This window comes from Mus pahari, chromosome 11 (assembly GCF_900095145.1).
Source record: "Mus pahari chromosome 11, PAHARI_EIJ_v1.1, whole genome shotgun sequence".
NCBI lineage: Eukaryota > Metazoa > Chordata > Mammalia > Rodentia > Muridae > Mus > Mus pahari.
In genome coordinates this window covers 22903477-22914031 of record NC_034600.1, presented here as the reverse complement: position 1 = coordinate 22914031, position 10555 = coordinate 22903477, and the positions used below count along the sequence as shown (strand labels likewise).

The window sequence follows — 10555 nt, the reverse complement described above, 5'->3', positions numbered from 1 at the left end:
AGAGAAACCCTGTCTCGAAAAACAACAACAACAAAAAACTTACTATGAAAGACCCCAACTCCTTGTGGTGACCCCTAGGTCTTCAAAGAAGGTGATGGGGCACAGCAACTCTACCTGGATTGTGATAACTCTGGGAAACCACAGTGGTTCTGTGGGAACCACTGGGAAAGACTGCCCCAATGTCTCACCTCATGTGCCTGTAGGACCTGGCCCAAACTGTGGACAAATAGGACACTGGAGAGTTGACTGTGTAGACAAAGTAATGTTAGTTCCCCCAAGTTCTAGTGCCTCAGGAAAGCCTTTCAGGTCTCCTGGGCTACTCTCTCCCCAACAAAGCCATTTGAAACCCCGGGAGTCTGGTGGGTGACCCTCTAGGTAATGGGCACATCGCGGTAATTTTAATGACACATGGGCCATTTGGAGTACACTTCCTGTTATGATTTATCTTTCTCAGGTCTCTGATGACATTGTTGGGTAGGCAAGCTATAGCTTTGTCAGTTAAGCAGCCACAGGCAACCAGCTCCTTCCCCTAAGACCGCGGCCACCTTGTCTGTCCATTTCATATTTAAAACAACCAGACCTTTTCTAGTGCTACTAGGTCTCCTGCTGAGAAAGGCAGACAGGGCTGCCTTGCTAACAAGCTTCACCTTAGAGAATAAATGGGTTTCAGATGGAACTCTTTCCTGTTCCTTTATTTAAAAGAATAAGCAGCCTCACACACAAAATGTTCCTTATAATTTAGATTATTTGCACACATCGTAAGTGTTTGCATCCCAAAAGCAGAGGTGTAAGTGTTTGCATCCCAGAAGCAGAGGTACTTATTACCATCTATCAAGTCGGAAAAGGCCCTTAAGGATGAGATGAGAGGAAGTTTGCCAGGCCTCACACTTCAAAGCTTCAGACACCATGAGTCACTTAAGAAAGCTGAGATCAAATTGTACTTAGAACAGCGAGTACAGTGAGTACTCGTGGACACCAGGATTTTTTTTTTTTTTTCACTAAGTGTTTCTTGTTTTCTAAGAAAACACGGTCGGTCGTTGGCTCCAAATGACTAAGGTGCAATAAACATGAACTGCAAATGATCCAATAAGCCCACAGGAAGGGAAGAGAAGAACACCACCACTTACCTCGCTGTGTCCTCAAACAGAATGTCATCCATGGACGCTGTGACACAGGAAATCCCAGCATGCCTTTCAGCTTACAAACAAACAAACAAAGCCAGGTCAAAGTGTGCTATGTGAACAGCTCTGATTAAAGGGTTTAGCAAAAGGGAAAACAAATACATTGGAGCAGATTGGCTCTGGTCACTCACCCCTCTCTCATTACAGCACAACACTGCCCACACAGTCAGGATGACCTGTATTTAACTACTGTACTTTCTCCCAAATCCTAACTTGGGAATCTCTAGTTTGAATTTTAAAACCAATGCTCAGGAAATCTAGCAACTATAAGTAACAATTTTGCAGGTTTTTGATGACTCTAAATACTTTATATTATTATTTATCCTTCTTTTATTTTATAACTAAACATCAACGCTGTACCCACTGTCTCCTATAGCTAGTAGCTGAATATATTTGAATCACAGATGACTGTGAACATAGACATCCCTCCCACACCCGAGGGGGTCCTTCTGGGTATCAGAGGATGCAGGTGGGCCATGTTCACTATGTGTTATTACCAAACTGGCATCAATTTGTCTACATAACGATGCTGTAGACGACGTCTTACTAAGGGGCAGAACAAGGGTGAAGAGGCCCTCAACATTTTCCATGGTCTATATCTGCACTCAATTTGTTCAGAATTGTTTTGATTATTGGTTTTGCTTAACATAAAAATACCAGAAGTTATGCTATTTGGAACTGATTTGGATGTGAGTTTATGCCAGCTTTGTTTCTGAAAGGCATTTAGGCCTGGCAGTGGTGGCACATGCCTTTAATCCCAGCACTTGGGAGGCAGAGGCAGGTGGATTTCTAAATTCGAGGCCAGTCTGGTCTACAGAGTGAGTTCCAGGACATCCAGGGCTACACAGAGAAACCTTGTCTCCAAAAACCAAAAAAGGCATTTAGTTAAAGTCCAAACAAATTTTCATTGACTATTTTTTTGTTGTTGTTGTTTTGTTTTTTGTTTTGTTTTGTTTTGTTTTGTTTTTGAGATAAATGCTTTCTACATAGACTAGGGTGGCCAGGAACCCATTTTGTAGCCAAGGCTGGCCTCCAGCTCTAAATTCACCTCCACCCACACCCTCTCCCACCTTAGCCTCTTGGGTACTAGGTTTTTTGTGTATCATTTTTTGCTTGGCTCACTGCCTTTTTAACAAACTTTTAGCTTCATTCTTAAACTTGAAGCCTTCGCAGTTGATACTCATTAGGAAGAAGTGACAGAGAATTAAACTAAATTCTCGTTTGCTGCAAAGAATGGATTACAATGTATTAACTGATCATCTATGGTAAAGAGAAGCAAGAAATTAACCATTTTTGGAACTCTATGTAGGAACAATGGGCACATGAGAGGCTTGTCAGTTATAAGACAGTTTAGCAATAGACAAGGATTTGGAAGGTCAAACTCTAGTCTTGTTCAGGGTGGACTCAGTTTGAGGCAAATATGAGGCATACTCAGTTGATTTCCAGGAACTGAGTGGAAATCTTTCCAGTCTGCTTAGAGGTCCTTATAGATCCATTCTAAGACGATATCCTTAGAGCCAACATTCTCCAGAGAAGTACTGGAATTTTCAAAAACATTCTGTAAAACACTGATTTTAAAAAAATGTAATAAACACTGAGTTGGTGAAGGAACAAGGTGTTGAGCTAAGTTAAAATGTCCTTATTAATAAAGTATGATTGTGTACACCAATGTGATTTGCCAATTTTAAGTGATTAAAGTAACTAAAATGTAGTAACCATTAAGATAAGAGTGTAGAGCTCCATTGCACTTTCCAGGAGAATACTATGCTTAGAGAGCACAGTGATGGACTGCATGATGGAACGGGGAGAATCAGCAGCAGGTGACAGAACTTTACAAAGCATTTCTCTTGGCCATGCACCAAGACATGCATGTCAGCCATTGGCCATGCACCAAGTCACACACGCCAGTCAGAGAAGGTTAGTACTGTCATCAGTTCCACCCTTACGTGAGGAAATTCAATCTTAGAAAGATTCAAATGATTGTTCTAGTGGTTTTTGACTACATAAAATAGGAATTCTAGGGAAGGGTTGGGTAGACGAGGCTAAGAATGCTTTCAGAGAACACCTCACTGGACGTGACCCCAACAGCCATACTTTCTACTCCACACGTGTAGGAACCGATAAAAAGGAAAAGACAGCAATATGAGAGGCTAACATTAGGTCCCTTTCTCATGGACATGAGTACACAAAGTTTACGTCGTTTTCCAAGTGTGCCTGGAAATCAGATGAGCATGCCTCATGTTGGTCATACTGACTCTGGCAGAGTCCACCCCAAACACGTCTAGAGTTTGACACTTCCAAATCCTGTCTTTTTGCTGAATTATTTTACAACTGACAAGTCTCTCCTGGGCCCACTTACTCCCACATAGAGTTCCAAATGGCTCCTGCATACCCATTACATCCTTTGATTCCCTTCTGATGGGGAGGGATCTCCACTGATATGAATTCAAAAGGACCAGATTGTTCTGATTCTTAACATTTTAATTATACCTTCATACTTTCAATGACAGTAGAAATACTTAAGAGATATTACTGATGTCCTAGGAAGATGGAAACACATTAGCTGAAGTGATTATAATCCATGTATTCATACTATGGTTATTGATAAGGTGGCAATAGTATCCTTCCTTCCTTCCTTCCTTCCTTCCTTTCTTTTTTTTTAAGTTTCCAATCACTGTCATTGAATTTTTTGACTGGCCAACTGCCAATATTTAAAATAAAGCAATATAAACGAATTAGAAACAAGAGTCAGAAAGGGCCTATATAAACACTCCAGAAAAGGACAAGAGATATGGCTCTCAACTAATACTTATTGAACACCTGTGCTATGCCAGCCAGCATCTCTCCAGGGTGCTGGAAATGCAGCCATGACCCCAGTTTCCATGAAGTGTAAAGGGAAAGCCAGAGATTGATTACATAGATATACAATGACAAAATGAGTTACGTGTTCTGAAGAAAACAGAGCCCGCGACTCATGGAACAAGTGGAGGTTCTTGAGCTGAGATCTGAAGGATGAGCCGAAGCGAAATAGATCTGAGTGGGGAGAGTGGACAGGGAGGCTGCTGAGCAGGCAGGGCTGTGGTTATGCGAGCCTGAGGGTGGCAGGCAGGCAGACAGAGCAGTGGTTACAGGGAGCCTCAGGGTGGCTTCTGTGGCTAGAATGGAGAAATTGAGAAGGAGTGAGATGGAGATGAAGGGAAGGAAGGCCAAGAACAGACCCTGGATGGGGCCTGGAAGCTCTTGCTTGCCATCTTTTCAGAACTGTTATTATCAGATATTATTTGCTGTCTTCTGACCTCTGCTGTGATCAATTAGCTGAAAACACTAATGTAGTTGGGCTAACCAGATCTCTGCTGTTGTGGATGAAGTTGGTGGTAATTTTAATTATTGCTACACTGAGCACAGCCTTTCTGGCTGCTTTTAAGACATGTTCTTAAACATATCTAATTATAATATATCTATATATTATAATTTTTAAATTAATCTTGCTTGGTGATATATGGAATCTTGAATCTAAATGTATGATGTTCAGCATGTTTGGGGTCATTTTCTCCTTTGGGAGACCTTATGCATATGTAAAAGCTTTCTTTTACTTTTTTCATGACTGTATGAAACTTTGTGTACTTGTGTAGTACTACAGGTACTTCTAACCTTATGCACGGTAGGCAAGTGTGCTATGCAATTGGACCATAGCCTCATTTTTGTATGGAAGGTCAGATACTTTACATTGGTTTTGTTTTTTTTTTTAACATTTGCTGACTTTCTCCCCAGCCATTTTTATTCTGTAGTTAAGGCTATACACTGTATTTTGAAATTTAGATGCTGTATTTCTGTTATTGAGTTTCTATATTGTCCTCATAAAACACTTTCTATTTCATTTTTCGAGATTTATTGTCTTTTTCTAATCTTTAAAATAATAATATCAATTTCCTTGTGTATAACTATAATAGCCATATTAAAGCCTTTGAATTTTAATTCTAGCATCAATGTCATCTATAGATTAGTTCTCACTGATTATCTTTGAAGAACAAATCGTGTTTGCGGTTTAATTGGATGTAAGGGTTTTCTATTAGCTCTGAGCCATTGTTGATTTGTTATTGAAACAGTGGGCTCTGATGAGCTCTTTGAAAAGTATTACTTTCGCTTCTGTTGTTTTCTTGAATAAACAGATGGTTCAGTTTACTAACTATAAACCACAAAGCCCTGTCATTTTAGAGATGGGCATGGCTCCTTCACTTTCTCTGGTCTTTACTTGGAAATTTGAAGTCTACCCTATACATACAAAATTCAAACTGTGCCAGGTATCTGCTTAAGGATTACCAGCAAAGCCATTTATCTCCCTGTCTCTCTTCATATTTCAGTGGATGTGATTCCCTCAAACATTGTCCTTTTGATGTTCAAATTGGCAAACCTGCAGATTTCTAACACACACACACACAGACACACATACACACACACATACACACACATACACACAAACACACACACACACACACACACACACACACACCACCTCACCACCTCATAAAGCTAGACAAAGAAGAAAAAAAGAAAAGTTTGGTTGCTACTGTTTTCCTCTTCTGGCGCTGACTTCCATGTATTTCGAACACTTTCATTCACTTCTTAGTTGCCTGAATTTACCTTTATTTGCTGTTATCTCCTGAGTTAATAGTTGTTATTGATGTGGCAAAGATTTCTGATAGGAAGTACTTGACCAGGTTAGAAGAAAAGCCCTTTCAGCCTTCAGTAAAGAAACAAAGGGGATGTGGGAGTGATCTGGCCGAGACCTCTGTCACCCCATTGTTTGCCAGGGTTGATTCGGCTGATCTGGATGGATGGATGGATGGATGGATGGATGGATGGATGGATGGATAGGTGTCCCCTCCCTGCCTCATGGATCCATGTGTGTCCAGGGTCGAACAGGATGACCTGCCTTCAGACAAGGGTATATGAGTAGCTGTGCTTCCTTGCTAGATCCTCCAAGCAAGCTCGCAGGTCCATTTTTAAAGGAACAAAAAGTAAAGACAAAAAGTATGTGACATGATGAGGTCAGCAGTTTCCAGATGTTCTTTAGATGCACTGTGGAGGTGAGACCAGAATACGGGGAGAAGAGCTTGAGCATCGCCCTGAAGCCCACGAGGCAGGACAGTGGGGTCGGAGAGTAGGCAGTGGTGTGGAGCTCACAGGGGCTGGGATGAACAGATTCCTGTAGTGTGGCATTAGTAAATCCAAACACAAGAGGGTTGTGTATTGAATATGTGGAGCAGGAAGACACACAGATAGCACGTCAAGGGTGAGTCCTAGATAAGGGCACGGTTATGAGTCAGGTGGCACTCGTTAAAAGTGAACATTCAGAAAGATTCATCAATACCATGGAGAAGGAAGTGTGGTCTTGAGAGAGTTAAAACAAGAAGCAGAGATGGGTGTGGAGCATGCCACAGTATGGTTTCAGGCTTCCGGTCTGAAAAGACTGAGAGTTTGGGGTGAATGACAACTGTCGGGCCTAATGCTTATGTGATCTGAGCTGTCCGATTCTTTTCTTAAATATTGAGAAAGATGTTTTGGAATCTAGCAGTGCCTTAAGGACATGGACATGGCATTATTTATCTTAGAAGATGTAAGTATACAGAGCACTGGTCAACAGAACTCTGGCTGAAACAATGCCTGAAAAACCTGCTTTTGTGTTACTCTTAAGATTCAATCTATCTTACTTGGATAATGTCTCCTGATTATGTGGTGGCTCTTATTTCCATAGAGTGTTCAACACAGTATTTCACAAGTGAACCTTTCATAAGAAGTCTTTAGTATTCATAATAGTAACATTACCAGTTATGAAGTTACCAATGGCAATATAATTACGAAAGCATAGTATAATTGATTATCTATAGTCTTCCTGTGATCTAAGTTTCCCAAAAGGTCAAATTAGAATCTCTTAATGTTAATTACAATCAGTGCCTTGGAAATAGGCATTACTCTGAGCAGCAATATCAATATTTTCTGTATTTCTTTCTTTTGTTTGCATATTTCTGATTTCTTGTAACATTGTTCTATCCAATTCAAATCTTGTTAGAACTGTTAAGACTGAAACCAAATAAATCAGCAAATAAAACAAAAGGACTGTCATCGAAAATGTAACCACATTGTGCGGGTGACTAACAGGGGAGAGTTAGCACTGTGTTAATCCAAGAAGAAAAGCAGGGGTCCATAATGTTTTGAAATTTACTTGAGTTTCTTTCAGTATATGGAATGTGACTAGAACACATGACGTCTAAAGTTCCTCCCAGATCTAATTGTTTTCATCTGAATACATGTTTGTCAGGAGCAAGAACCAGGCAGTAGAAGTTTAGCACAAGGGTCAGGACTTCAGAGACTCGAGAACCTGGGGAAATGGAGAAAAGACATTGAAACTGAGGAGGGAGACATGGGAATGGGCAAAGAAAGAACAACAGGTACAAAGTTTCTTAGGGAGAAAAGCTTGCCACACACTAGCAAAACCCCAGAAGGCTGTCATTGCTGCTATCAAGACAGTCTGGAGGGGAGGCGGTTACCATGGAGATTATTTGTATGTGAGCCACAATGCTGTACTTATTCTTAGTGTCAGTGTCCTCTGGTGGAACATCCTATAGCCAATCAGTCTAATATCCTAAGCTAGGCTCAAAATCAACTCATGTCTATCTATCTGGCCCCCCAGAGAATGAGTTCTCCACTACAAGAGCATCTGTGAAAAAATGGGGAGATTTTGGGTTTTACCTCAAGGATGATGGGAAGATACAGAGAGGTCCTGAGTGGGAATCAGAGATATGATTCGTGTATTTGAAGTTCACTGTGTATAGATAAGGGATCCCAGGGAAGCAAAATAGCACTAGGACACCAAAAGACTTTCTTCAGAAGGGAGTGTGGCAAGGCTTGCTTGTATCTAAGACTATCACTGGTCTAAAGATGAGAGAAGACAGTGTGGGCCCAGGACATTCACGTACTGCTCAACCCAGGCTTTTAGTTAGAAAGCCATTTATATTACAAAACACTGGTTTTAAAAGCAGGGCTTTCTTTCATCTTTAGGCGTAAGTCAGTCACAGTCAGAACATAAATCATAGCCACGCTGAGAAGCTGCCTTTTCTGGGGTGGCCATAGCACAGCACATGGACGGGGTGGCTTGGACAATAGACATTCCGTTTCTGAGGCTGTTGGGTCTACCAGACTGGTGAAAACTCTCTTCCTGGTTTGCAGGCCGGCTCTTGCTGCGGCCTCACGTGACGTGACGTGCTTCTAAGATCTAAGACTTAGTGCCCTGAGATGAGGTTGCGCTCTTCTCATCTCTTTAATCCTCACTTATATGACACAGCCACACTAGGGAACTGTCACTTCCAAAATACAGACTTCAGAGATGGCATGGAGACATCATTCAGTCCTTATTAGATGATTTTGCGCTCCCACCCCCAACTCTTAGTGCTGGGATGAAACTCACACCGACCTCAAGCAAGCCAGGCAAGCCTTTCGCAATTGGATTATACCAGTAGGCCTTCTTGCCGTTCTCACTCGCATTCTCTCTCAGGAATATCAAGTTTCCCCTGCCTGCCGAACAGTAGAGGGTAGTAAACTGAACACAGAAGAGAATCTGGCAAAGGAGCAATCTTTCACCAAGGAAGCTTTTAAATCATAAAAAGCATGAACTCTGACCGGTCCTGTAAGAACACCTTTGTTGTTGTAGTAAAATAGTAACATGTGCACATATGTGTGTGTGTGTTGCGCGCGTGCGCGCGCGTGTGCCTATGACACTACAAAGTGAATTGGGGTTTCATGCTTGCAGTGTGAACACTTTTTCCAGCCTCAGTTCTACTTAGTCAATGAACTCTATCTTTAGAATTTTGAATATGGTTAAGTACAGATATATGCAATCTATATAGCAAAGTCTTTGTGTGTGGGGGGGAGGGATGTCTTCACTTTGTTTTGTGAGTTGAAAAGAGTCCATCCAAATAAACATCTGAGAGCCACTGGTCTAGGTCGCTGTCAGCAGCTATCTTAGCCATTCCTGTCTGCACGAGCTCTCAGCTCTGGGAACACTGCCCTTCGCTTTGCTTCCTTCCTTTTCCCTCGCTCTCTCTGGCTTCCACGCCAGCCTAGCGCATCCCTAGTTCCAGATACTCCAGTCCTTCAGGATCCCCGGACAGTATCACCTCCCTGGCCACCAGCAGCAGCCCTCCCCGCCCGACGGTGCCCTCGCGTGGGCCGCACACCTACCCGCCAGGCAAGCGGTGGTGTCCATCCACTTAAGCAGCTGCCCGGCGCTCAGCTCGCCGCGGGAGTCGGCGTGAGCCGGCTGGATGGCCTGGCTCATGAGCACCTCGCCGGGCGTCACAGTCGACTCCATAGTCCGGGCTGAGAGAACCCCAGACGCCAGCGGCAGGCCATCCGGATACCCTGGGGCCCGCCCCCGCTCCAAAGGGCGCTGCCCGCGCCCGCTGCCAGGTGCTTAGGAGGTGAGAGGTCAGGGTCCTACGAGTCACCCGGGGACTGTCGCGAGGAGGGCGAGGGAGTACGCCAGCCTCTCTCGGAACAGAACAGGAGCGCTGTCCTAGCTCCAAAACGCATGGGGCAGAGACAGGTGTTTCTAGAATGCAGGACAATGGTCATCATCTGAAGACCTTGGCAGAGGAGGGAGCTTTAGAAGGGGTTGCATGCTCTCCGGAGAGGGCAGAGCCTTTGCTGTGGAAATGTTTTAGAGAGCTTGGCTTCTGGTTTTTGTTGCTTGGTCAGTTTAGTAGTTGGCCTTTTTTGCCCCCTGCCAGACATTGCAACACTTACTGCTCAGGCCTTCGTTTAAACTCAACCTGCAGGTTCTTAGGACACTACAGCGGCTCCAAAGATCATTTTGTTAGGAAACTGATTCCACTGCCAAACAAACTGAAAAACAAAGGTCCCGAGGAGCTGGAGTGCGCAGGTGCATCAGTCGCCCAACTAGAGAAGGCAACATTCTGAGTTTTCTAGTGTCCCCCCAACGTTCATGGGAGAAAAATCTAGGACACTGTATATGAACTCGAGGCCCACACAGGCCAGCAGGTGCTATACTTTGTATTAGAGGATGGAGTAACAGAGGCCTGGAGGGGTGAGGTGGCTTGTCTGGTACTGCCTAAAACATCAGGATCAGGTGGCAGGAACCAGGGCCTGCTGCCTGTCCTGGGACCTCACTGGCACCTGGGGATAATGCTGCACTTTCAGCATTAGGTCTCTGGCCACCGAGCCCAGCCTGGGAGCATCAAGGACAGTCTGGGTCTTTAAAGATTTTTACCAATCCTAAATCTGATAGAGGACTAATATCCAATATATACAAAGAGCTCAAGAAGCTGGACTCCAGAAATTCAAATAACCCCATTAAA

The 10555-nt window shown here is 43.3% G+C and overlaps 1 protein-coding gene across 2 annotated transcripts in view; it reads right to left on the bottom strand.

The window, feature by feature from the left end:
• Acot12 (acyl-CoA thioesterase 12) overlaps positions 1-9647 on the bottom strand; it is a 39439-nt gene extending 29792 nt beyond the window's left edge. Inside the window, exons 1-2 of one of the 2 annotated variants that reach the window (XM_021208224.2) lie at positions 9420-9647; positions 1128-1197 (exon numbers count right to left, since the gene is read on the bottom strand). In XM_021208224.2, the coding sequence (XP_021063883.1) occupies positions 1128-1197; positions 9420-9549 (200 nt within the window). In that variant the 5' untranslated portion in view covers positions 9550-9647. Of the gene's footprint in view, positions 1-1127; positions 1198-9419 lie in introns of those variants that run through there. The other variant, XM_029544078.1, reaches the window with a different exon arrangement.
• Between the last annotated feature and the right edge of the window lie 908 nt (positions 9648-10555).